This window comes from Zosterops lateralis, assembly GCF_965231275.1.
Source record: "Zosterops lateralis genome assembly, chromosome: 6".
NCBI lineage: Eukaryota > Metazoa > Chordata > Aves > Passeriformes > Zosteropidae > Zosterops > Zosterops lateralis.
This window is the reverse complement of record NC_139761.1, coordinates 53938452-53964364: the sequence shown is the minus strand read 5'-3', so window position 1 is coordinate 53964364 and position 25913 is coordinate 53938452. Positions and strand designations below refer to the sequence as shown.

General features: G+C 54.8%; 3 protein-coding genes across 3 annotated transcripts; 1 reads left to right on the top strand and 2 right to left on the bottom strand.

Annotated features, from left to right (window-relative positions):
* Positions 1–310: 310 nt before the first annotated feature.
* PSMD13 (proteasome 26S subunit, non-ATPase 13) lies at positions 311–7334 on the bottom strand. Its single transcript, XM_083863337.1, has 13 exons — positions 7168–7334; positions 6839–6917; positions 6207–6241; positions 6065–6120; positions 5665–5708; positions 5379–5465; positions 4692–4863; positions 4101–4180; positions 3892–4017; positions 3353–3415; positions 2548–2628; positions 1760–1876; positions 311–1004 (listed from the first exon to the last, which is right to left on the bottom strand). The coding sequence occupies exons 1-13, from the start codon at positions 7260–7262 to the stop codon at positions 909–911; spliced, it is 1131 nt and encodes a 376-aa protein (XP_083719463.1). The 5' UTR covers positions 7263–7334; the 3' UTR covers positions 311–908.
* A 447-nt stretch (positions 7335–7781) lies between these two features.
* SIRT3 (sirtuin 3) lies at positions 7782–12847 on the top strand. The gene is made up of 7 exons (XM_083863802.1): positions 7782–7824; positions 8897–9088; positions 9368–9600; positions 9715–9815; positions 10019–10180; positions 10491–10700; positions 11982–12847. The coding sequence occupies exons 2-7, from the start codon at positions 9042–9044 to the stop codon at positions 12000–12002; spliced, it is 774 nt and encodes a 257-aa protein (XP_083719928.1). The 5' UTR covers positions 7782–7824; positions 8897–9041; the 3' UTR covers positions 12003–12847.
* A 968-nt stretch (positions 12848–13815) lies between these two features.
* Positions 13816–25901, bottom strand: RIC8A (RIC8 guanine nucleotide exchange factor A). The gene is made up of 11 exons (XM_083863502.1): positions 25769–25901; positions 24203–24376; positions 21928–21975; positions 19231–19845; positions 18794–18888; positions 17866–18016; positions 17186–17281; positions 16891–17035; positions 16387–16531; positions 15636–15755; positions 13816–14881 (listed from the first exon to the last, which is right to left on the bottom strand). Exons 2-11 carry the CDS (start codon positions 24284–24286, stop codon positions 14761–14763), a joined length of 1620 nt encoding a protein of 539 aa, XP_083719628.1. The 5' UTR covers positions 24287–24376; positions 25769–25901; the 3' UTR covers positions 13816–14760.
* Positions 25902–25913: the final 12 nt, after the last annotated feature.

The window sequence follows — 25913 nt, the reverse complement described above, 5'->3', positions numbered from 1 at the left end:
GTGAGCAGGTACAGATTCCAGCAATTCCATTTTGCCCTGTTTTCCAAAGTTTGTCTCCCTTGTGTGAGGCAACTCTGCACCAGTCTGGCATCAGCCACATGCTCCCTTCTTTCTCTTGCTGGATTTACACCCTCAGTCAAGGCAGGAAAAGTAAAAAAATATTCCAGCAGTGCCATTTGTTAATGACACCAGAGAACGAAATTGGTGAGGAAAGCTCCTGAATCCCAGCAGTGGCAAGGCCTGACCGTGGAAAAACATTTTTAAAGGAATCATGAGCAGCTCAGCTGCCAGGGATGGAGACAACACAGAATTCCCAAAAAGGGAAGGCAGAGACGTTTATTCCGGCTATGCCACTGCACCTCACCTGAGCACAAAGCGTTGGTGAAAGACAACCACCCCCTCAAGGGTATGGACACACCCACTAACCAGGAATCCCGGGAAGACCCTTGGATGGAGCAAACACTCCCTCTGCTGCAGATGAGGAGGGGTGGAGGGAAGGGGGGCCAGGGGAGGAACAGGATTTGGGGAAGAAGATTTGAGGAATGCTGCCTCAGGCTGCTGCAGGGGCAGGGGGAGAGGGCAGTGGGACAGGCTGTGTCCCCTAAGGCCAGGACCCCTTGGATCCTGCACTAGGATCCTTCCTGCAGCAGCTGGAGGCAGGAGGGATCAGGAGCGATCCATCCCCCCAGGACAAAGCTCTGGGATCAGGGATCAAAGCCTCCAATGCCAGCAGAGGGAAAGCTTGGTTCGAGCACCAAAGGGTCACACAGCAAAAGGCCACGTCCTCGTCCTCCTGCTCGCCACATCCCAGGCTGCTCCCACTCTGCCCACCCACCCCTCCATGGATTCAGTGCAGTCAGTGGTCTGAGTGCTGCTGGCCTCAGGAGCAGCAGGAATCATTCTCTCATCTATGTCAGGATGTCGTGGGCTTGGTGCTCCACCAGCATCTCCATGCTCCGCACGTCCGTGCACCAGAACTCCAGGCGATCCTTCATCCCCTTGATCTGCAAGGCAAGGCCACAGGGACAGAGTGTCTCAGCTCCTGGGAATGCCCACAAGCTCCTTCTCACACCTGAGAGATCAAACCACTCCTCAAAGCCCCACACACTGAGAAAGGGAGCTTCCACATCCCTGGAAGTGTTCCAGGCCAGGTTGAATGGGCCTTGGAGCAACTTGGGATAGTGGAAGGCATCCCTGCCCATGGCAGGGATGTGGCACTGAATGGGCTTTAGGGTTCCTCCCAACCAAAACCATCCTGGGATTAACAGCTTCTACCAGCAAATCAGCAAGGGTTAAACTGAAACACATCACAGGAATTGTCTGCAGCTGGAATTCCAGGCACTCTTTTTTGGGTTTGAAGGTAAAGAAACCCTGCACAGTCTCCTTAAGTGTTACAAGAATGAACTTGAGAAGCTCAGCAGCTCATAATCATCCTAGACTTCTCTCTTCCAGAGGAATGTGCCTCCTACATCCTTGAAACTCCCAGAGGTTGTTTCATGCATTTAGGAATGAGGCCTGGATCCTTCTAGAAAACCCAGCCATAGCTTCTGTGTTCCTTGGTGTTTGTGTGGCTTTCACAATGCCAGCACTGTCCTATCCCAGCTCCTGGAAAGTTTCTGGTGAAACACTCTGAGGCCAAAGCCAAGCCTCCAAGGAGGCTCATTCCCAAGCCATGACTCATCCCGGCTCCAGTATCACTCCCAGGTCACCTCATCTCAGCCCAGCAGGAGCTGGTGGCCCTGGAGCTGGTGGCCCTTACCTGCTGCAGGTCCAGCACCCGTGGCTGCACCCATGTCATGTGCACCCTCTTGTCCACCTCATCGATGCTGCCCTTCACCAGCCCCACTGAGAGCGCCTTCATCACCAGCAGCTCCACCTGGGAACACAGATAATCCTGGGAAATGACCCAATTCACCCAATTTTCCCCCCTGAGATGAGTAAAACTCGGCATCTTCACATGAGGTCCCCTCAGAATGCAGGGCAGCAGCTCTCACACCTGTCTCCTTTCAGGTAACAAAACTGCCTCAAGACTCAGCACTTCAACATAGAGTTCTTCTACTTAAAACTTTTCCCTAAAACTGGATTTTAGGGGGTTTTAGTTCTTTTTTCCCTAAAACGAGAATTATTTTCTTTTCTCTGAAATCCAAGGAAGAATAAGGCAATTGGAAAAAGCCAAAAGATCCCAATTGTCCCCCAGCAGCAGGTGGGAGAGTGGTCTCTTCTCCCAGGGACCAAGTGACTGGACAAGAGGAAACAGCCTCAAGCTGCACCAGGGGAGGTTCAGGTTGAACATCAGGAAGAATTTCTTCATGGGAAGGGCTGTCAGGCACCGGAAGGGGCTGCCCAGGGAGGTACTGAAGTCCCCATCCCAGGAGGTGTCCAAGGAATGATGTGGCATTTAGTGCTCTGGGCACAGGCTGGACTCAATGATCTTGGAGCTTTTTTCCAGCCTAAATGGTTCTGGGATTCGTGTGGTTCAGGTCCATCCAGGCACTCTCAGATCTCCAGAACCTGGACATTACCAAGGGTGTCTAACCCCAAACTCACCTCGTTGACAGTGACTTTGGCACTCTTGGCAATCTCCTCGAAGGTGAGCTGGCGGTGGTTGGCTGGGCGGGTGAAAGTCATCTGGATCCAGGGAACAGACCAAAAAAACAACCCCCACAGGCTTTTAGGAATTCCCACAGCTCACAGAGCCTCCCCCAAGATGCCCTCCCCAGTCCCACACTGCATTGGCAACTGCATTTCCAATGTTTAACTCATCCCATCTCAAAATAAGTCAAACAAGAATGTTTTACACCAGTGTGGTGTGGTGACAGCAGAGCCTTCCAGTGATGGGAAGGGACTGTTTCAGGTTATCCATCAAGGAAAGGACCCTCAGTCCTTGGGAAATAAAGATGTTTAATTGTGTTCTAAAAGTCTTATGTTACACTGGAATATAGTCCAGACACCACCTGTGAAGGATTGCTCTCCCTCTCCTCCACAGCACAGAATTGACACCTTCCACTATCCCAGGTTGATCCAATCCCCATCCAACCTGGCCTTGGACACTTCCATGGACAGAGCAGCCAGTTTCTCTGGGCAAACTGTGCCAGGGCCTCACCACCCTCACAGGGAACATATTCTTCCCAATATCCCACCAAACCTTTTGTCAGAGAAGTCATTCCCCCCTGTCCTGGCACTCCATGCAAGAGCACCCCTGGACCTAGGGACAAGCAGCCCAGCACAAGGGTGTCTTCTCTCATGGCACCTGCCTGTGGCTCCATCTACAGGCAAAATCCACACTGAACTTCCTGTATGCAGGAGTTCCTGCAGGCGAGTGACCAGACACACTGAGCACATCCCAGCTCACCTCCATGAGACACAACAGCTGGATCTTCTGCAGCAGGAGCGCTTCGTTTGCAGCCAGGTCGGGCTGTGAGGGGAGAAAAGGCACCAAATCAGGCCAGGATTACATTGTCTCCCCATCCTGGGGCAGAACAGCTTTACACACAGGAATAAATCCCTGGGAGAGTTCATTTAGGAGGAAGGAGGCCACCACAGCCCATCCACCCGCCAGGAACGGTTCCACAAAACAACCCAAGTGACAATGAACTCACAAATCCACTGCTATGCCAGTGATTCCTGGTGTAGCCAGTGCAGGTAACATCCATCACTGTTTTCCCTCACACTTCCCAGAACAGGAGGGAAAACCACAGCTTTCCACTGGAAGCACTCCAGCCAAAAGGAACTAATTATGCTCTCAAGATGGAATAACCACTCCTAGGCTCCGACCAGAATTCTACCAGTGCTCCAGAGCCAGGAATGAGACAAAGGTGATTAAGAAAATCAGACTCCAAGTGGCAGGTGGAAATCCCAAGCCTGGGCCTTCAGCAGTCCCAGAGCCCTCACCTGTTGCCCCCAGGCCGACTTGAGGGCCTGGAAGGTCTCCACGTTGCCGCTGTTGAAGGCGAAGAGGGTGTCAATGAGCCATTGCCGGTCTGTGCTGCGCAGGGACTCCAGCACGGGGTGCATCAGCTGCAGGGGACATGCAAGAGGCTGTCAGCAGGGGAAAACCAGCTCCTGGGGCTCCAGGGGTGAAGGGATGTGGCAGCACTCACCAGCTCCCCAAAGTTGTAGACACCTTCTCCCAGCAGCCCAGCCAGCCCAAGGGTGAAGGCTCTCTCCTGCTGCTCTGATACTGGGAAAAAAAAAAAAAAAAAAAAATCAAACCAAACCAAAATTAATTTGGATGAAAAAAACCCCAAAACAAAACTACTACGGATAAAAAATACCCTAACCAAAAATAAATGGGGTTAAAAAAAAAAAGCCAAAAATAATTTGGATAAAGCACTACTTTAGCTCCATCAAGCCTTCCCTCACCTACAGTAAAATATTCCCAGCCCTCATCTTCCCCTACACCACCTGAAATTCAGGAGCCTGCAGTAACCACAGCACAAAAGGGCTGCTTTTTCAATCTAGTGTGAAGATTTTGGGGAATTGGAACAAACTTGTCCTTCTGGCAGGGCCATTCCCCTTTTCCCCCAGTGCAACTCAGGAGCAGATCCTCAGGGGTCACTGCTTAGTCCAGCCAGGATCCACCACGGCACACCCAAAACAACACAGAGGGAAAACCTCAGCCAGGGCACTTATTTGGGTTAGGGGGATGAAGCTGAGTGTGGAAAGTGGGATTTCCCCTGGAGAGGAGTTACCTGGCAGGTCCTTGACCTCAATGCAGCCCAGGAAGCGCAGCGCATCCTTGTAGTAGGCAGCGTGGTTCCCCACGGTCTGGTAGTACTTGCTGGAGAGGTCGTAGAAGCGGCTGTGCACCGATGTCACCCCGGGGAGGGTGTTCAGCATCTCCTCCACCTCCTCAATGGTCTCCTGGGAAGGACAAGAGCTGGCTCTTACAGCTCCCAGCTCCAAGGATGGCAGCTTTCCCTAGGCAACATCCTGGGCAAAGCCACCATCACTCCCACACCCTTCCCTGTGCTGAGGCCCTGGCACAGGAAGCTCAGAGAAGCTGTGGCTACCCCATCCCTGGAAGTGTCTAAGGCAAGGGTGGAGCAACCTGGTCTAGTGGAAGCTGTCCCTGTCCATGACTGGGTGATCTTCAAGATCCCTTCCAACCCAAACCATTCACCCAAACCCATCCCTCTGCACGCTGCTCTAAGAGAACTAAAGCTGCCCTGTCTGAAAAACATCACTTTGGGTTTAAAAGACTGTTTTAAAACCAGCCAAGGACGACAAACCCCATGTGCTTTGCTCAGGCAACAACACCACAAGTCACCATGAGCTCCCACACCCTGGTGAGCTCACAAGCTCCAAGGGGCTGGGAGCTGAGATAACCAAGGAATGTCACAGCACCCCAAAACTCCCCATCTCTGGCCAACCCTCACCTTGGTGACCTGCAGGTCCCCGATGTTGAGCTTGAGGGCCCCGATGGCTGTTTTGCACAGGATCACGGCCTCGTCGCTGCTCTTCACCTGCAGGGACAGAGGGACCTGTTCAGAGTGTCACCTGCAGCCAGGTGTGCTCCAGGGGCTGGATAAATGTCACTCGTGAACATATTCCTGCATTCAAATCCCTGTGTAAAGGTGCTGTTCTCCGGCACGGGTGACACATGTGCCTGTGACTCTTGGCCTGCTCGGAGGCAAAACACACCGAGAGCAACTTCCAACATACCTTTTCCCGGGTCTTCTCCAGAAAAGTCAGGGCCACATTGGGATCTGGAGTAGAGGGGAAAACAGATTTAAATGTGCAGCGCTCATGGGGTTAAATCTCACTGGCCAAGACACCTTTTACAGGATTCCTGAAGGCTGGAATATGGGTTTCCCATGGTGTACCCTCAACCTGCAGCAGGTGCTGCCACTTAAGCCAGCCTTTTCCCCACCAACCACCTCTCCAGGGAAACTGTGGACTCTCTCCTCCAGGGATCAACAATAACTTAAGCTTTTTCAAGCCAGCACTTTCCCTTCCTGACACAGCAGAAACACAACAACTTCCCATCCAAGACTGCCCCATCCCTGGCCACATTCCAGAGGTAACAGCAGGACAGGGAAGAGAGGGGAGGGAGGACACGCACCTGTCATCTGCCGCACCACGTGCAGGATAATCTCCACCAGGGACAGGGGGTTCACCCTGCAGGGAGTAGCTCAGAGTCAGCACAGGGCCCCCAAGACCCCCAGTGACCCCCAAGCCCCCCCAGGTGACCCCCAGTAACTCACCTGTGCTCAAACTCGCTGATGAAGTTCTCGTAGAGCTGCGGGGACAAGGACAGGGACACTCAAGGCAAAGGACACCCCAGTTCAGAGCTTCTCACAGTATTTCCTCTCTGTTCCAGCTCATTTGAACATCCCTGGAAGTGCTGGACAGAGCTCTGAGCCAACTAGGCTAGTGGAAGGTGTCCCTTCCAGGGAGTGTGGAACATGATGATCCTCAAGGTCTTTTCCGACCCAGACCATTCCAGGATCTCATGATTTTTCGGGAAAATCGGGCATCCCATACAGAAATTCCAGCACTGTTCAGAACCCAGAACTGCTCATTTTATCTACTTCTATCCCCCCAGGCTTCTTCCAGGGAACACTCATGCTGCACTTGCAAACCTCTTGCTAAAATGTGGAATGAAAAAAAAAATCCCCCTGCAACTCCCAAAAATAAAAACTTAAGGTGAGTGAAGTAGAGAATCACTTTGAAGCTTCTGAAGCCGAGACATTTGACTTCAGCAGAATTTTCACACAGTCACCAGTGCAAAGATCCCGGGGCGCTGAACCCACCCCGGTTAGTAGGAAAGAAAGAAGCCACAGGAGGAGCTTTTCCTGCTACAAAAACCCAGGAAAGCTGGGAAGAGTTCGCTCACCTTGATGAGCCCATCTCCCTGAGCGAAGCAGGGGTCCTGCACGAAGTCCAGCACCTGCAGAGTGAGCTGGTGCCACAGCCTGGGGACACAGAAGAGCCCGGTGAGCCAAACGGTGCCGCATCCCGGGATGTGCCGAGCGCCCCGCGCGGGGACCCACGGGGGCGGATCGGGGGAAAAACCGGGAGCTGGGACACCCTGACAAGGGCAAACACCTCCGGAGTCACCTCCCGGGCCACAAAGGAGGCGGCTAAAGGGACGCGGCTCCAGCCGGGCCCGCGAGGGCTCCTCAGCCGGGACGGGCGATCCCCCCGCTCTCCGTCCCCGCTCACTTCTTGTTGTAGAGCTCCTCGAGGCGGTGCCACACGGCGGCCTGGCCCGGCCCCGCGCTCTGGCTCTGCTGCAGGAAGCCCGGCACGTCCTTCATGGCGGCGGCGGGGCCCGGACGGAGCCGGGGCCGGTACCGGGACGGGGCCGGACGGGACCGGAGCAAGGAGGAGGCCGCGCCGTCCCCGCTGTGCGCACTCACTTCCGGCCGCGCGGGGCACGCCGGGTACCGTAACGCCCCGCGCCCGCCGCCGCCGCGCACTCGCTTCTCGCCGGCCCCGCCGCGCCCCGCGGTCCCCACGGCAACGCCGCCCACCCCCGGGCCTTCCTCCGCCGCCTCTCCCCGCGCCCGCCCCGCCGGAACCGCCAGACCGACGCCGGGCGGGGTGAGCGGCGGGGGGCGGCGGGAGGGCGGGTGCGCGCGCGCTCGGGGCAATGCGGTAGCGGCGATGGAGCGCGGGGCGCGGGCGCTGCTGGCGGCCGGTGAGCGCCGGGCCCGGGGGGAGCCCCGGGAGCAGCCCCGGGCCCGCCCCAGCACCGCTCTGCTCTCTTGCAGCCTGGAGGAGCCTGTGGGAGCGCCGGCCCTGCCATGGCGGCAGCGCGGCACGGGCCACACGGTGCGGCGGGGACGGGAAGGGGCCGGCCGGCGGCGGAGCCCGGAGGTAGATGGGGAATGCCGGGCTGGGGCTGGAGCATCCCTGCGGGAATCGGTGTTGGGATGGGATGTGCTCCCGTGTGTGATGGAGGATCTCTGGGAGCCAGGGCTGGCCTGGGAGCCTGCCAGGGAAATCTCTGCTTTTCCAGGATTCAGCTCCCCAGGAACCCGGTTGGACAGGGCAGAGCCGTGTCCTTGTGACAGCAGGGAAAGGCAGTGTGGTGTCACGTCCCTGGGCAGTCACTGTCACACATCCCAGGGAAGGCAGTGTTACATCCCTTGGAAGGTAGAGCCACGTCCCTGTGCCTGCAGGGAAAGGCAGTGCAGTGTCACATCCCTGGGAAAACAACGTCGCGTCCCTGCAAAGGAACTGTCACATCCCAGGGAAGGCAGAGCTGACCACCCTGAGGCCTGGGGACACTTCCAGCTCTGTCCTTCCTCCTTGGGCTTGCCAAGCTCTCCTGGCTCTCTCCATTCCTCCTCTGCACTGTGCACAATGCCCTGCTCCAGCAGCACTAATTTTCTGGGAGAAGCTGTTCCCTGCTGATAATGACTGTTCCCGAACTGCTAATGATTGTTCCCAGATGATAATGGCTGTTCCCAGCCCAGCTGGGCACAGGGCTCAGATTCCTTTGGACAAGGACACACAGAGCCCAAGGGGGGAAGAGGAAAATGACAGTGTCTGTGCTCACCTGGGCCAGGTGACACATTACCCTGAGAGAAACTTGTTGAACGCAGGACACAGCAGGCTCTCCTGGATCCCAGAGAAGCGTAAATCAACACTGACACTGGTGATTGATTCCCAGTGGGTCCAGCCTTGTGCTCATCCCTGTCCAAAAAAACCCTCTCACAGGAATACCAGTGATTTGGTATTTTAGAGACCCAGATAAGGAATTGCAGAGGGACGTGTCTGCTCCAGGGTTTGGGTCAGACTAACAGCCAGGCTTTCTCCTAGTGAGGCCCGAGCACAATCCTGCCCAGAGAAGAGCTTTCCATGGAATTTTTGGGTGAGCTTCTCCCCACTGAGCCAAAGTCACTGTCAGTTCTCTGAGTGCTGTGCTTCCCCCTGTGCCGAGCAGGATCCAAGGCTCCAGGCCCTTCTGTCTGAGCACAGCTGCCAGATCCATTTTGGGCAGGTGGGGAGGTGACAAGGGGAAGCAGAAGCTCACCTTGAAGGACGTGGCCGAGCTGCTCCGGAAGAAGGAATGTCGTCGTGTGGTGGTGATGGCCGGCGCCGGGATCAGCACACCCAGCGGCATCCCAGACTTCAGGTGATGCCTCCGTCCTCTGTGGTCTTGGAGGGCTGAGGTCTTGTCCAGGGAAAGGGCGATTAAACATTGGAAGGGGCTGCCCAGGGAAGTGGTGGAGTCACCATCCCTGGAGGAATGCCTGGACAGGGCACTCAGTGCTCTTGTTGACAAGGTGATGATGCATCACATGTTGGACAGGTTGATGATCTTGGAGGTCTTTTCCAACCTCACTGATCCTGGGATTCTGTCTCCAGCCCAGGTCCCACTGCAGCCCCTCTCAGCTGCCTCTTGTCCCCACAGGTCCCCCGGGAGCGGCCTGTACAGCAACCTGGAGCAGTATGACATCCCCTACCCCGAGGCCATCTTTGAGCTGGGGTATTTCTTCACCAACCCCAAGCCCTTCTTCACCCTGGCCAAGGAGCTCTATCCCGGCAACTACCGCCCCAACTCCGCCCACTATTTCCTCCGCCTCCTGCACGACAAGGGGCTGCTCCTGCGCCTCTACACCCAGAATATCGACGGCCTGGAGAGAGGTGAGCTCCCTCTTCCCATCTCCAGCAGCAGCACCAGGAGTTGGAGGGAGGAGGACTGGGGAGATGCACACAGGGAGGCTCTGGTTCAGTCCTCTCCCACACACTGTATTCCAGTGGCTGGGATCCCTCCCGACAGGCTGGTGGAAGCCCATGGCACCTTTGCCACTGCCACCTGTACGGTGTGTCAGAGGAACTTCCCCGGAGAGGACTTCAGGGTGAGTGGGCCCAGTCGGGTATCAACACAATTAACACAAGGAGACATTAATTATTATAGTAATGACAGGTCCAAACCTGTTCCTTTGCCCTCAGGGACAAGAGGCTTTATGGAGGGGACCAGGTTTGGGGCTGGGCATTGCTCTGAGAACATGTGGTGGTTCTGAACCCCTGTGACAGGCAGTTTTGGGGTCTCTCCTTTCAGGGAGATGTGATGGGGGACAGGATCCCTCGCTGCCCTGTCTGCACCGGAGTCGTCAAGCCTGACATCGTGTTCTTTGGCGAGCAGCTCCCGCAGCGCTTCCTCCTGCACCTCACAGACTTCCCCATGGCAGACCTGCTCTTCGTCATCGGGACATCCCTGGAGGTCTGGGAGTAAGGGATACCCCTGGGAAAAGGCACACAGAAAACAGGGCCTGGAGGGATTCCAGAGGGGAGAGACAGCTCAGAGAAAATGAGTTAGGGAGGTGCAATTTGGGGTGGAGGATAATAAATACAATGGAAGTGCTCTGACAGACCCTCTGGAAACCAGGTGGGCACCTGGAGAGCTGAGGAAAGGCCACCAAGTAACCAGTGACACTGTGACCTGTTCAGAGCTGGGGTGGCTGAGCAGTTCCAAGCCGAGAGTGCTGGGAACTGGTGTCCCTGGCAGGGTGACTGTCCCTGTGCCCCCTCAGGTGGAGCCCTTTGCCAGCCTGGCAGGAGCCGTGCGCAGCTCCGTGCCCCGGGTGCTCATCAACCGGGAGCTCGTGGGCCCCTTTGCGTGGCAGCAGCGCCACAACGATGTGGCCCAGCTCGGGGACGTGGTCGGCGGTGTCGAGAAGCTGGTGGAGCTGCTGGGCTGGAATGATGAGATGCAAACACTGATCCAGAAGGAGAAAGAGAAGGTGGGAAGAGGCTCAGACCCCCAGCTCTCCCCTCAGCCCCTACATTCCCTGGAGTTATGCAGGGGAGTGGGTTTGAGTTTGCTGGGGTCACACTGCACAGAAAAGTGTGAAAAAAAACCCAACCTGAGTGCTGTTTCACAACCTATGTGTCAGGGCAGAGCACTGTGAGCTAAATGTGTCCGTGGTAGATGGGAAGACATGGACCCGCCAGTCCCAGATGAATTAGGAACATGGAAAAAGATAGGATTTGGGCTGAAAGTAGTGACCCTCTCAGGGACTGAAAAGCTTACAGTCCAGTTACAGTCACCTGGTGTGTGATCTGTTCTCAGACAAGCCCTGTAGCTGTAGCTGGAGGTGCAGATTCCAGGGGTAGGAGTAACCAGACAGGAAATCCCATTGACCACCAGTGCCAGGCCGTGAGGCAGCAGAGCCTCAACACAAAACTGGGATATTCCACAGGCAGCACTTCCCTGGGCTGTGAGGGGCTGGAAACTCTCGCTCCCTACAGTCCCTTCATGGCTGTGCTTCCACTTCCAGAGGTTCCTCTGGAGCAATAAGCAGTAGGAGAGAGGGAAGGGTGGCTACAATTATGCTGAGACCCAACCAGTGCTGCCATGGCCAGACAGAGAGTAGGATTCCTGCTCCTGCTTCACATGGCAGTGATGAATCCTTAAATAGACCTTTTTCCCCCACTATTCTCATATCTGTAACCTTCTGGGATCTTCAGGAGTGAGAAATTGCAGGGGAACAAGTTTGTAATTACTTGGAGCTCAGTGCTGATGTTAATTACTACATTCCTTTAGACCACTGGGAGGTTTTTTCCACATTTGACATCAAACACAGCTGTATTTTTTAGGCATACACTGTCCAAATGTGACTTCATAAAATCTGGCTTCAAGATTCCAATTGTAACATCTAGATTGTCCTTACTTCCCTCAGATTATGTGGCAGGAATGAGTAGGAATTCTTTTCACCAGGTTTTTGATTTTTCACTACCAACATTTTGGGGACCAGGCAGCCCTTGGCTTGATGCTTGAGCTGCTCTGATTCCCTCAGGGATAATGCTGATGCAACAGTGATGGAGGAAAACCAGTTGCTTGGAGCAACCTGGACTAGTGGAAAGTGTCCCTGTCCATGGCCAGGGGTGGGACTGGATGAGCTTTAAGGTCTCTTCCAAGCCAAACCATCTCAGGATTCCAGGATTCTGTGAAACCTGTGGGGATGGTGTTGGGGCTGGAATATTTGATGCTCCCTGGCAAGCACTGTGGTCTCTGTTTCCAGCTGGATGCTAAGGACAAGTAGCAAGGTGCTCCTGTCACCCCTCAGCACGTCACTTGAGGACATCCAGCCACGAGTGTCACCAGCAAGTGTCCAGGGGCCTGGGGGCTCGTGCCAGCACGTCTGATGAGCTCCGTGTCTGTAGTTGGCTGTGTGGATCTCCCTCCTCCTGAGCCATCCATCCAGGAGCCCCTCAGAGGCACTGGTTCCATGGAGCGGGAGCTGGAATGCTGTGAAGGTCAGGCCAGGACAGACTGGAGAGTGTTTTCCAGCTCCCACCGGGATGAGCATCCAGTTCCTGTCACAGCTCCTCCCCAGCCACTGTTCCCTTGGCCATGATCCTCAGCTGCTACAGGCTGTGTTTAGTCTTCTGTGAAATTTCTGCTAATCAGGGGACAAGCCAGGGGCGGGGGGCTGCCCCCCATTCCCATTCCAGCTCAAGCTGCTGGGGAATTTCTGAATCACTGCAGTGTTAATTATTTAATAATAAAGAGAGATAATTCATTTCTGGATGTCTCCTGAGGGGTTTTCTGTAAAGTCACACCTTCTATATGCACCATGGCTTCTTTCACCTGCTTTTTAGTACCTTTTTCCCTCATACAAGTGCCTTTCCCTGCTATAGATGCCATCCTGGGGGCTGGCAGTGTCACAGTGCTGCAGCCACATCCCTCTCTGTCCCACACCTGCCACAACACAATGCAGAGCCTTGTGGCACATCCACACTGGAAATCCACAGCGGTGGGGAATTAGTTTTTAACCATCCCCTGCTTCCCCCCAAAACAAAGTTCCATGATTCTATGAACACCTCCTCCCAAAACGCCCAGTGCAAGCTCAGCCCCTGCTCCAGGGCATTCCAGGCCATGCCTGGCAGCTGTTCTTAGCGATTTAAGCACTCTAGAAAATTGAAACAATATCAGAAACAACTGCATTACAAGCACCAGACACGCCCCCCCCCCCCCCCCCCCCCCCCGCTTTTCTTTTTGCCTGGAAAGCTTGGGAAGCTTCAACAGCTGGGAAAGGATCAGGGGTCTGTGTCTACACACAGAAGGGCTGGGAAGAGCGAGTTTTGCTAGTTTTTAAAAAAAGAGAAAGATGCAATTTGCCTAGAAGCTTGCCCTGTGACAGAGCAGGGCTGTCCCAAGCCCAGCAGCCTGGAATGGCACTTGGAAACTGTCAGGAACTAAACGGAAACACAGAATCATCCAGGTTGGAAAAGACCTCCAAAATTATTGAGTCTAACCTGTGACTGATCCCCACCTTGTCACCAGCCCAGAGCACTGAGTGCCATGTCCAGGCCTTCCCTGGACACCTACAGGGATTCTCTCCACTGCCTCCCTGGGTAGCCCTTTCCAATGCCTCACAACCCTTTCCATGAGGAAATTCTTCCTGACATTCAACCTGAACCACCCCTAGCAGAGCTTGAGGCTGTTTCCTCTTGTCCTGTATCTTGTTCCCTGGGAGCTGCACCCTCCTGTCAGGGAGTTGTGTAGAGCCAGAAGGTCCCCCGTGAGCCTCCTTTTCTCCAGGCTGAGCCCCCTCAGCTCCTTGTGCTCCAGACCCTTCCCCAGCTCTGTTCCCTTCCTTGGACATACTTCAGTCCCTCAATATCCTCTTTGCCATGAGAGGCCCAGAGCTGGACACAGCACTCAAGGGAAAGCACTCAGCAGTGGAAACTGTAAAACCAAGCAAAGCCCCCCTCCAGCTCTTCACCTCCTAGACCATGTTGAGGAACACCCCAGCTCCTAAGGACACATGGGCAGGAACACCTGGGATCCTCTGCCACAGGGAGAGCCACAGGGATTTCCTTGCTTGGAGGAATCACAGCCACACTCCCACGTGTCAGGCTGGCTTTATTCTAGCGTCACTTGTGCATTCCTACTCGTGACAGGAGGTTTGGGAACTTGGATACATTGGACAAATGGGAAGATTTCCTTTCCAAAGAAAACAGGAATAAAAATAAAGACAAATCTACACCAGGCCTGACAGCAGCCCCCGGGGGACACAGCGACCTGGGGAGAGCAAGGAGGAGACAAGGACAGAGCACAGGTATTGGCCTTTTGTCTGGAAAGCAGGAGGTGGGGAGAGGCAAATGCCCAAACCCAGCTGGGTGGTGACAGGGACAGTGCCCAGTGCCAGGGAAAGGGCATTGGAGCGATCCCGGCAGTCGCCCATGCGCTCTCTCCTGCCGCCAATGGAATGCTGGAAGCTTCCAAGGCCTCACCGGCTCTGCTCTGCTCATCCACACATTCCGGGTGTGCACAGACATGGATACAGCCACCTGCACCATGCCCTGAGGATCCCGCTCCCACTGGAGGTCCACACCCCTCTCTGGCAGCCCCCTTTCCCACAGCATTCCTGGGGAGCAGCCCCCACTGTGGGGCCGGGCACACACATGGCCACACGCACACAGGAGGCTCCATGGATCACTGAACGCTGATGAAATGGCAGGAAGAGCCTCCCCCTGACCCTTCTTCCCAAACAGCACATATTTGAAAACCAAAAATCCTACTGGAGAGTCCTGGAAGCAATTTGGAGTGTGAAATCCTCAAGGCTGCTGACAGGAGAGACCAAGGTGGAGCCAGGTCACGGAGACCTCTGGAAGGAGAGGTGGCTATGGAGCTGGGAAGGAGGCAAGTGTTCCATGTGGTAGGCTGTGAAGGGTCCAGGCTGGATCCGGATCCCACAGGGAGAGTCCTGGCACAGTGCCAGCCCCTGGGTGCAGCACCAGTTCCAAGGGAGAGCAGCTGGAGCTGGGCTCTCTGTGGCTGGGGCGGGAGCCGGGTCAGTCCAGACCCAGGTCCGAGTCGGAGGATGAGCGCTCGTCGGCGATGTTGCGTATGGCGTTCTCCATGGGCGCCAAGTTGCCGCTTGGAGTGATGCCCATGGGCTGGATCACCTTCTCCCTGCAGCCAGGAGGAGAGGGGGAAGGTAAGGTAGAGCTGCAGCAGAGCATAGGAACAAAGCAGGAGTATAGCAGGAACGTGGGGCTTGTGGAAATGGCCTGGAACACCCCCCGCACCACTAAAGATCCTTTCCGAGAAGTGGGGACAGTCCCAGCCCTAGAACTCCCAGCATGACAAAGCAATGGCTTGGAAGCACAATCCTATTCCCTGGAATAGGCTCCTTTCCAGAGTCCTGTTCTGTGTGGTTCAAGATTCTCAGAGGAAAACTAGCACTGGTGTCCATGTTCCTCTCCCTCCAACACACGATGGAGTTACTTCCCTCCTACTCTTGAAAGCCTGAACTCAGTTGGACTCCTCAGGGTTAGAGGTAACTGGAGAAGGCACTCCAACAGGGAAAGTGGCTAGTGGCACTGGCTGCCATCTATCCCCCCCTCTGTCTCCAAAATGCTGCTTCCCCCTGAGCAGCATTGCCAGGACAGAGGCTGCTGTCCTTCCCAAGCACCTGGACAAAGCTAGTGAGCAGTAAGTGCTTGGGAACAGTGCAGGCACAGCAAGGAATTCCACACTGTCCCATCATGCCAAAGCTGGAGGAGGTGGCAAAGCCTTCCCTTTCACATCATGGGGCCATGTTGAGGGAAGAGTTTCCCCACATATTCCCTGCCACTCGCTCTCCTAGATCCCTTCAGGCTTTGGGAACACAGCCAAGGGAAGGTTTGTGACAGATGTACCCCCGACACACACCATATCCCAGTACCTGGACAGCTTGTCAAACATGTTGACCAATTTCATGGCTTCATGCTCCTTCTGCTCCTCTGTCATCCCTTCCATGGGGTTGGGCAGCTTCTCTTCCACGCGTCCCGTCACAGGGTTGATGCTGCACAGAGAGCAGTGAGGCCAGGGCTCAGGAGGGGGACAGCAGGTGACAAAGGGCTGTTTGGAATCCTTCTGAGTCTCATGGAGCAGAGGAATGGCATAATAGGAGTAGCTGTCACTGCTGCTTGTGCCCTGAACCCCAAGTGCCATCACAGTGCTACGAGGGCTTCTGACCTATGTATACCTCCCTCTACTCTACCATCCCCTCCTGCCAATGTCACAGTGCCACTGGAAATGAGGTATATGAGGGCTGGTGACATTTCTTCCCTCTCCTCAAGGCAGAAGACAAAAGCTAATGGAGAAAATCCCAACAAACCCAACCTGCAGGGACAAGAAACAGGTGTGTGGGGGATGCATGGGTGGACCCCCCACCCTCAAGATACCACCCACTGCAGAGGAAAGGTGAGTGAAAGAAGGAAAAAAAAAAAAGAGAGAGGGCAGGGAAAAAGGAACAAAAAACAGCTGAGTGTAGCAACACTGAGCTCTGGAGAGGGATAGGAGAAACAGGCACTTCACCCCTGCTGCATATGGAAGAGCAGGAGGTACATGAAGAGGGATGAAGAGGGATAAAGCAGAAGCAGGAGGAAGATGTGGGAGAAGGGGAGCTCTAGAGGGAGAGAGGATCTCTTTACTTGGGCTTTGCCTCTTTGTACTCCTCCGTGTCCGTGTCTTCATCCTCCGAGTACTCCCCCTCTTCCCGGCCGCCGGCCATGAGGCCCCGTGCTGCCAGCAGCCCCGCGGCGTTCCCGTAGCCCGTGTACTTCACAAACCGGGACACTGCCAGGAGAAGAGACAGAGACCACCCTGTGCTCCCCTCCTGCCTCCAGCCCCGTGTTCCCACCAGCCCCAGCAGCACGGTTGTGCCATATCTCCAGGCCACAGAGACACAGAGATGCTGACAGGGAGCAAGGCCCACGTGTGGGAGTTGAACGTGGGCCAGGCTCTGTGCAGGGTGCTGGGATGTCCTCCAGCACAGCTTGTCCCTCACTGCTGGCCTGAGAGACACCACCTCCTTCCCACAGAGCTCCCGGAGCTCTCCCCTTTTTCCCACTCAGCGGGGCTGTCCCGAGGGAAGGCAGATCCCTGCAGAGGGATCCAATCTCAGGGTCTCCCTGTGGAAGCCCCCCAGGACTCACCGCTCTCCTTGCAGAGCACGAAGAGGAACTCGGCAGCGCAGTGCTTGACGTCGGTGTCGATGTGTGTCATGAGCCTCACCAGCTTGTTCCGCAGGGAATTCCCCACCTCTGGCCGGTTCCGCACGTCCCGCAGCGGTGGCAGCACCTGCAGGGCCACAGCGAGGGTGACAGGTCACCGTGGGTACCAAAGGCCTCAGCCACCCACAGCAGAGGTGTCTGGAGGGCGGCCACAAGCAGGGCTTGGCTGGCCTCCCCTCAGGGCAGCCCCCTGAACGTGGGGCTGAGCACAGCATACCCTGGCCTTCAGGAACTTCCTGGTCTGCCGGTGGACTCGGGCACTCTCCGTCAGCAGGTTCAGCACAGGAGTCAAGCTCTCCTTCAGCTTGTGGCCCTGCAGAAACATCCCAGAAGGAGCAGCATGTCAATCATGCTGAGCTCAGCTTGTCTGGCTCATGCTGGAGAACACAAGCACAGACCATCAGGGAGACGGATGGACACGGAGCTTCCCAACCTCCACCAGAGGCATTCAGTGCCTCCTTCCTCCCCACACCACTTGCTATGCACAGGCAGTGTCAGAAATATTTAGGCAGGGCATCCAGGGCAGAGAAGTGCAGTGGTAAAATTTGAAGGCTCTTTGGAACAACTCCAGAGGCTGAAAACTGTAGTCAGCTTGAAAATAACCTGAACTCAGATTTCCAGAACTGCCCACTGTATCACTGCTAAGTGTAACAGAGCTGATTTGTCAGTCACACAGTTAATTATCAGCTAATCGTTCACTGTTCCACTGATCTCACTGCCTGCAGCCCTCAAAGGCAGTCACCTTCCCAATTCAGGGATGCTGGTTTAGTCCCACCAACCACAGCTCTGCCAAAAGCTGTCCCTCCTACCAAGGGTTAACTTCAAACCGAGCATCGTGCTCCTACCAGGCTCTTCCAGGCTGAGGGAAAGGTGGGAAGAAGCAGCCCCACCACTCACCCTGTCCAGGCGCCGCTCCAGGAAGTCCAGGAGGATGCTGACTGCATCCATGTTGACACCCATGTACTCCAGCGAGCCCGGCCGCACTTTGGGAGTCAGGAGCACATCCAGACACTTCAGGGGCAGGTTGCCCAGCAGGTTGACTGTGTGACTGCACATATGAAAGAGAAGTGAATACACAGTGATGGAGTTTTGCTCACAGTTTTTCAGCTCTGCAGAAATGAAGGCCTGTCATTAACTTGGAGTGTGAGGACCCTGCGATCCAAGTTTTCCTGGAGCAAATCAAGCTCCTCGCACGACTGAAAGGGGATAACTTAAGGTGCTCTTTGGGCAGCTAACTGTATGCTGAAGAGTCCAGAGATAGTTTAGTGACATCTGAGAACCCACAGATCTTGACACAGAGCCAAGCAGGATCAATCTGGGTGGTCCAAGGTCTGTCTCTGGAGTTTCTTGTATCACTCCTAATCCTGATGTTCCATGCCAGCACTGCTTGGGAAACCCCTGACTGTGTATTCTTGGGGACAGGGTGGTGTCACCTGCTCCAAGGTGAAACCCCTGCACCAATAATGCTTGGCAACATGACACAGCCAATTTCTCAGCATGGCTTAAGACTAATTAAGGCCACCTCATGGACGTTTTAAAGCAGCATACATCTTCTCTGGCCAGTTGCCAACTGAGGTGGACGTCACTGTTGGGATAGCCTGACACAGGACACAGAACAAGATCTCAGGGGCCAGGAGGCCACGGCATTCCCACATGGCACTCCCAGGGCAGGAAAGGCTGTTTCTGTGTTCCAGCAGCGTGAGGGATCCCTGGGCTAAGCCCAAGAGCTGATGGTCAGCAGGGTCCCTCCCAATCACTCAAGGTGAGGCAGGATGTGCCTGGGGGAGCTGGTGAAGCTCCAGGTGAAGCTCTTCCCAACACAGACCTGTGGAACTCCTCGGTGCGGTCCTCCCCGTCAGCAGAGATCATGAGGCAGTGGCGCAGGAGGGCACCCAAGTGCCGGTACAAAGCAGCATCTTCCTGGCCCCAACATGGAGAAAGGAACACCTCGATCAGCAAAGGGGATCCCACACATCCCAGGGCTTGCAGCCTATTCCCCCCTCCAGCAGCCTGATCATGGACTGCAGGACATTCCAGGGAAAGCAGATTCTCAATTCTCTATCTGGGAATGCTCTAAAAGCACAGGTAAAATAGGGAATAATACTACACTGGACAGAGGCAGTGCCCTAATGACACCCGAGTCCCTCACTACCCTGAGGGTGCATAAGGACCAGTCTGGGACATAAGAAAATGCAAGGGAGGAGAAAACCTACAAAGCCAGAGCCCAGAGACACATGAATGCCACGGGCCCAAGGCGCTCACCTCGTCCACCTCCCTCTTGCTGGAATCAAAGGTGATGTTGAAGAGCACTTTGAGGATCTCCATGGCTCGCTCCGTCTCCTGCCGAGGCAAAGGTGGGAGAAGTCCCTCCTCGGTGGCAACTTCATAGGGGTCCAACCACTTGACCCCGAGGGTCAGCTCCAGGGTGTCTGTCATGAGGCTGATTCCTCGGAGCTCCTGGGCGAGCTGCTGCCGGATGTCCACCCTGAGGGCTGTCAGCAGGAACAGCAGGCGCAGGTCGAAGAACTTGATGTCGTGGGGAAGACTCCGCTCATTGTAGAGCTTGATGCGCCGGGCCAGCCCCACCACCAGCCGCCCCTCTGCCGTCAGCTCCTGTGCCATGGCGCTGCTGAACACAATGTTGCACAGGCATTTCAGGGATTCCAGGATTACATCCAAGTCTGGGACCTCCCGGATGAGCTCCTCCGAGTAATCGATGCCAGCGTGCCTGGAGAGGGTCTTCAGGCCTTCCTTGGTGGTGAAAGGGTCAAGGCAGTGCTTGTCCCGTGACAGGATGCGGATGCTCTCCAGGCAGGTCACCTGGCAGGATGGCTGCAGCTCCCTCTCCAAGAACTTAATCAGCAGCTGGGCCATTTTCTGTGCAGTTGGAAACAAGCAATGCCTTGGATACTGACACTTCCCAGTGCTCCCTATGGCTCTGGTATGCTCTGCCCTGGACAACAGCAGTGTCACCTGGGCCTGCTAAGGTGTGTACCCAGCAGTGCTTAGGAAGTGCCTGGCTCTGGCATTGATCCTGACCAGTTTGGGCAAGAACAACCAGGAAAAAATGCCTTGCAGAGCGTATTGGGTGCAAAGGGAGAACACAAAAAGGTCACTCTTGTAGCTCTGCCCTGGTGAGGATGGTTCAGGCTGACAGGGCCGACCTGCCCACTGCACAAGGGACGGACACAGGACCCAAGGGAGGTGAGGACATCACCTGATGCCTTGGGAAAAGAGGTGAAGAGACCTCAGGAGACTCAAATAAGCAGCATCACCTTAATTTCACTGCTGTCTGGAGACCTACTGGCCCAGATCTTCTATGGGTACAGACTGGCAGAGCCCCACTAACACAATTCACGGGAGCTGCAAAGCCCACGGGGAATGATGAGTCGTGGAGCAGCGCGAGAGCACGGGTAAAGCCTCACAGACATGGGCAGCTCAGGCTGAACCACGTGTGGCAACACTTCATGTCACACCAGTAACCCACATACACTGCTGGGGGACCCTCAAGCATAACACAGCTCAGAGCACGAGTCTTTCTGTGATGTTACAAGAATGAAAGAATCAAAAAAACGAGGTCTGTAACTGGCTTAACAGCCCCATTGGTTACACTTTGAAATAATCAGAGAATCATTAAGATTAGAATTATTATTCACAATCATTAGTCATTAACCATAATCATCCACATTGGAAAAGACCTCCAAGACCATCAAGTTCAACCTCTTACCAATCAGCACCTTCACCACCAGACCAGAGCATGGAATGCCATGTCCAGTTGTTCCTTGAATACCTCCAGAGATGGATGATGACTACATCACCTCCCTGGGCAGCCCCTTCCAATGCCTGAGCACCCTTTCCATGAAGAAATTTCTCCTGATATCCAACCTGACTCTCCCCTGGTGAAATGAAACTGCTGAGGGAAGGAATGAAGAAAAACTGAACTTCATTTATGAGGCTCACGGTGTGCCCCACACTCACATCCTGGGGAAATGATGTAATACAGCTGTTCCTCTTCTCCTGCCTCACAGGGAAACAGAGTTCCAGATTCAGTCCCAGCAACCAAAGCCTTAGGCTGGCTCAGGGGAAAGAGATCTCGGGGTGTGTGCCTGAAGCTGAACCATCTGAACACCCAAGCAGCAGGAACTAGTGGTGATGTTCATGTCATATTTCATGGCATACACCCCAAAAGTGGGACACTGTGCCTGAAGCCACATCCTGTTTGACTGTTGCAGCTCAAACAGCGGATCAATGCAAAGCAAAGAGCTCAGATCTCATCAGATCCAGTCCAACATTCAGGCTGTGCCTGGAACACTCCATGTGGCAGCAGCTGGCCCTGGCACAGACAAAGGAGGTCCCGCTCTCCACCCGGGTCACCTGGCCTGCACTTGCTGTGCTAACACAGGCACTGGCACCATCCACCAGTGAACAGATCACAGAACTGAGCCAGCTCGAAAATAATCCAGGGAAAACAATCATTCTTATGGCAGAACAGCCAAGCTGAGGCCTGCCCTGGCATGAAGAGCTGAAGAAGCAGGAATGAGCAGGCAGAGTATTCCTTTCTCCAAGTGCCAGATTACACCAGCTCAAAGGATCTGCTAATACACAGCTCCTGACAAATCCTGCTGCTGGCTTCCAGGGGAGCCCCTCACCCTGCCCTGGTGATAAAGCAGCACTGCTGTGATCCCTGTCCAGAGGCACCAGAGATCACATCCATGGCTGGGACTATATGGATCACAGAACCATTACTAGTGTCGGATGGATGCCAACCTTTACCCAAAACCACCAACTACTGATGGAAAAAACAGAGCCAGACACTCCAAGCACACCATTCCCTAACCAAGTTAATGGGAAACTCTCATTTCTTCTCCTGGGAGCTGCTTGCCAAACCCAGCTGGGCATGACTACAGAGCACAGATTTACACACAGACCAATGGAGGACAGCAAGCAGTGTGTGCCTACCTTCCTTTCTTCCCGCTCCTCATCCTCGAAGATGAAGCACTGAGATTTCTGTGGGAAAAACCAAAATCAGTCAGAAAAAGGAATAGGTTAAAACTCCATGGGACTAGGGCAGAGCCATCCAGCTGGAAAGCAGTGGGTCCAAACATGCTGCAACAGCAAACACACCATCTCCTGACAGTCCCCCCCCCACATTATGGGAATCACCCCTGGATCCACACCACCAGTGGAATGCCACAGGCCAGCTGACAGACGGATTTAGTTTAAATACTACAGCAGCACAGTGGGTATTCATCCCAATCCCAATATCCCATAAGAGCCGGTAATTCCCCTGCTCAGTGATATCACTGAGCTGTGCCTACACGTCTCCCCTTGCTATTTATTATTCCTTTTCCTGACCAAAAGATGTCCTGTCTCCTTGCTACATGGGAATGGATCCTTGTGGTTATCCAGGTCATTCTTTAAACAAAAGGGACTTGATCACCACACCTCATCCTGTACCCAAGCTAAAAAACACTCCTGATCTTCATTCACTGTGTTTCTCTTCCTATTTTGATTGTTCTTCACTGAGGGTCTCCTTCCTGACCAAACCTGTTCCCATGGAACTGGAGAGCATGGGAGATCACAGGGGCCTGGGGAGAAGCAGCACTTCCCAGTGACTGAGGCAATCTTTGTTCATCCCAAGAGAGCATTTGATCCCAGCCCAGAGAAGGAAAACATTAAAAATACATAAAACACAGATTATGTGTGTGCAGTCACCAAGAGCCCAGGGAGGGAACTGGTTCTGTCCAGCCTGGAAGCAACGATGGACACAATGCCTGGAGCAGCCCCAGGTGTGGGGGCAGACAAGTGTACTCCAGCCACGTTACCAGGAGCTGATAGCTCAGTCCTGCCACCGGCATGTTGCACAGGAAGGCTGCTTGTTCTTCCCTCAGCACATCCTCTCTTCAGGCTGTAACCCCATTTGGGGATATTTTGGCCACACCTGGGGTTTTGCTTTAGCTGTAGTTTATTCCCAGCAAGCAAAAACTGTGCGCACAACAGTGAATTAAAACAAATCTGCAGGAAAATGATACAGAACCATCAGTCTTGCAGCAGAAGCAATGCCAGGCTATGCCAGGTTTATCTGCAGTTTCATAATCCTCTTTGACTGCTCCATTTCCTCCAGACAGGCCAGCAAACCCTGTGGTTCCAATTCCCTAGGCTTGATACCCTAGGAACGACCCAGCTGGGGGAATCCAACAGGAAATATGGTTTGGGGGCACACAGACACTGTTTGCACCCTGAGGATGCTGGCACTGCACCTGCTGCTGGTGCTGTTAATCCTCAGTGCTGTCCTTAACAGACACCTGCTCCTTCTTGGCCAGTATCTCCCCACTCCAAATCTGACTGCTAGGAATAGTTCCACACTCTCTCTCACACACACTCTTGCAAAATATTCCTCAGGTTTTCCCTGCTGGCTTCCACCTACTCCAGCCTGGTGCAGAGTGAGTCAGAGTGATCCACAGAGCCAGCCCCTCCCAGGGGAAACCTCCGAAGGAAATTTCCCTGACAACCAGAGTCTGTTTCAAACAGGATTTCACAGAGCCATAGAATATCCTCAGCTGGAAGGAACCCACAGGATCCATTCACTCCAGCTCCTGGCCCTGTGCAGACACCACAACAAGCCCACCCTATGCCTGAGAGCATTGTCCAAATGCTCCTGGAACTCTGGCAGCCTTGGGGCTGTGCCCACTCTCTGGGGAGTCTGTTCAGTGCCTGAGCATCTTCTGGAGGAAGAACCTTTCCCTAATATCCAGCCTAAACCTCTCCAGCAGTCCCCTTGGCTCCTGTCACTGGTCACAGAGAGCAGAAATTGGAGCTGCCCCTCTGGAGGAAGCTGTAAATGGCTGAGGTCTCCCCTCAGCCTCCTTTCTCCAAGCAGAAATTTACCACCATGGATAATCTTTTCCTACTCTAAGGCTAGAAATGGTCCCATCTCTGCTTCCAGATCATTGGGGTTTGATATTCTATATTCATTATTTACTGCTTTCAGAGCCGTGCCCATGTGAGATCCCAGCAGTCACCTCGGATCATCTTTGACTTGCAAATCCCAACATCATTTCACCTGCAGCCCCTCCCTGGACTCTCTCAGCACCTCCAAAACTGCCTTAACATAAAAGCTCCTTCTACTCAGTCCTCACACTGACTGTTACTCCCTGGCCAGGTTTTACTTGGGATCTGGATAATAATTTTTTTAGGAGTCCCTGCGCTGAGGGAGGGGATGATGCTCACTCACCTCTTGGTTGTAGACCTGCAGCACCTTGAGAACCGTGTCCTGCTCCCCACTTTCCAGCGTGGATACCACAGCCTGGAGCTCCATGATCCCAACAGCTCAGCTATGGCACAACCCGGAGCAAGTGGAGAGAGGGGATTTCCAGGGTGATGGAAAAGCAGCTCGGCACACAGATCTCTGAGAGGGAAGTGAGAAAGGGATGAAGAGAGCAAGGAGGGAAAAAAACGCAACACAAAAAAAATCCCAAGTGATACTGCTCACACTGCTGCATCCATAAAAGTGGAGCAGATGGATAACCCGAGCAAAGCCAGCAGCCAGCTTCCTCTCTCTCTCTCCTGCTAATCCTCTTCTTCCTCGCTTTGCTTTTCAATGTTTAATATATGCCCTCCCAGGAAAGCACTCAGGGAAAACCTTCCCCCCACCAGCTGGGGATTAACGTGGAGCAGATAACAGCAGCTCCCTGAAATAGCTCCCTGCCTCCTCCTCCTCCTCCCCGCCTGCCCTGATTTCTGCTGCCGCACAGGGGGGAAAATAACAAAGCCAGAAACATTCTCGTCGAGTGACAAGAGATGGAGCGGCGAGGCAGGCGGGCGGGAGAGCATCCCCCGGCTCCAGGCGGAGCTACCTGGGCAGGTGGTGGGGAGCAGACCCGGGAGGCTTTGGCGGCGGGCTGGATTATGGCCGATCCCTGCAGGCGCAGCCCAGAGGCGCGTCCGGAGCCGGCACCCCCGGGAGAGGATGTCCCTGCCGGCACTGCCAGCGAGCAGATGCGCAGCGCCGCGGGATTATTCTGGACACGGCACCGCTTTAGCGGCTCCCGGAGCCACGCCAGCCCACGGCCTTAGGACGTGACTCCCACTGGGGGGAAATCCAGCAGATTTGGGCTCGGGCATGTGTTCGGCTTCCATGTTTCCGTGAGGATGAGGCTGAGCTGGTCACACCAACCTCAGCAAACCCCAGACCCAGAGCTCCTGGGGTTCGGGAATCACACGGGTTGTGCCCTCCTGCCCACGCAGACCCAGAGGGGCTTTTTGGAGGGACCAAAAGAGGCGGATCCGGCATTTTGGAAGGCAAAAAGCTGTGGAGACAGGAGGCTGGGCTGGCCCGGGGCAGGGACAGCATCCCCATGCGCTGGGGCTGGGATGGAGGGGAGCCACCTCTGCTTTTGTGGGGATGACAGGAACCAATGGATCACTGGGCATATCCCCCTCCTCCATACTCCTACTGGCTCCTCGCATTGCCACCTCCTTCCCCCACCATTTGGTTAAATTCCAAATCCCCTTTTTTGTCCCCAAAATCACATTTATGTCCCTAAACCCCTACTTCCCCTACAAACCCCCCTCTATTTTTGTCTCAAGCCCCTATTATTTCCCCAAAACCTCTATTTTCCCCCCCAATCCCCTAATTATTTCGCTAAAACTTCTTTTTGTCCCCAGACCCGTACTCTTGTCCCCAGAGCTCTATATTTGTCCCCAGTTCCCCCCCACTCCTCATTTTCCCTCCCCGAGCCCTGTTTTCTCCCCGAGCCCCCCGTCCCGCCCCTGTGCCCGGGCAGGGCTCCGGCCGTACCTGCGGACCGGGATCCCTCGGGATGGAGTTCCAGCCCTTCCGCCCCGGCCCGGGCGAGCGGCCCGAGGGTCCCGGTGCCGGGGGGAAGGAGCAGCAGGAGAAGGAGGAGAAGGAGGAAGAGCGGGCGGACATTTCGTGGCGGCTC

Coding starts and splice junctions, on each gene's coding strand:
- PSMD13 (XM_083863337.1), bottom strand. CDS start 7,262: ATGAAGGACGTGCCGGGCTTCCTGCAGCAGAGCCAGAGCGCGGGGCCG. Junction 6,242..6,838: donor AGGGAGATGGGCTCATCAAG/GTGAGCGAACTC, acceptor TTGTCCCCGCAG/CTCTACGAGAACTTCATCAG. Junction 1,877..2,547: donor CCAAAGTCACTGTCAACGAG/GTGAGTTTGGGG, acceptor CTGTGTTCCCAG/GTGGAGCTGCTGGTGATGAA.
- SIRT3 (XM_083863802.1), top strand. CDS start 9,042: ATGGCCGGCGCCGGGATCAGCACACCCAGCGGCATCCCAGACTTCAG. Junction 9,601..9,714: donor TATCGACGGCCTGGAGAGAG/GTGAGCTCCCTC, acceptor ACTGTATTCCAG/TGGCTGGGATCCCTCCCGAC. Junction 10,181..10,490: donor TCATCGGGACATCCCTGGAG/GTCTGGGAGTAA, acceptor GTGCCCCCTCAG/GTGGAGCCCTTTGCCAGCCT.
- RIC8A (XM_083863502.1), bottom strand. CDS start 24,286: ATGGAGCTCCAGGCTGTGGTATCCACGCTGGAAAGTGGGGAGCAGGAC. Junction 18,017..18,793: donor CGCACCGAGGAGTTCCACAG/GTCTGTGTTGGG, acceptor TCATATGTGCAG/TCACACAGTCAACCTGCTGG. Junction 17,036..17,185: donor GGAAGTTCCTGAAGGCCAGG/GTATGCTGTGCT, acceptor GTGGCCCTGCAG/GTGCTGCCACCGCTGCGGGA.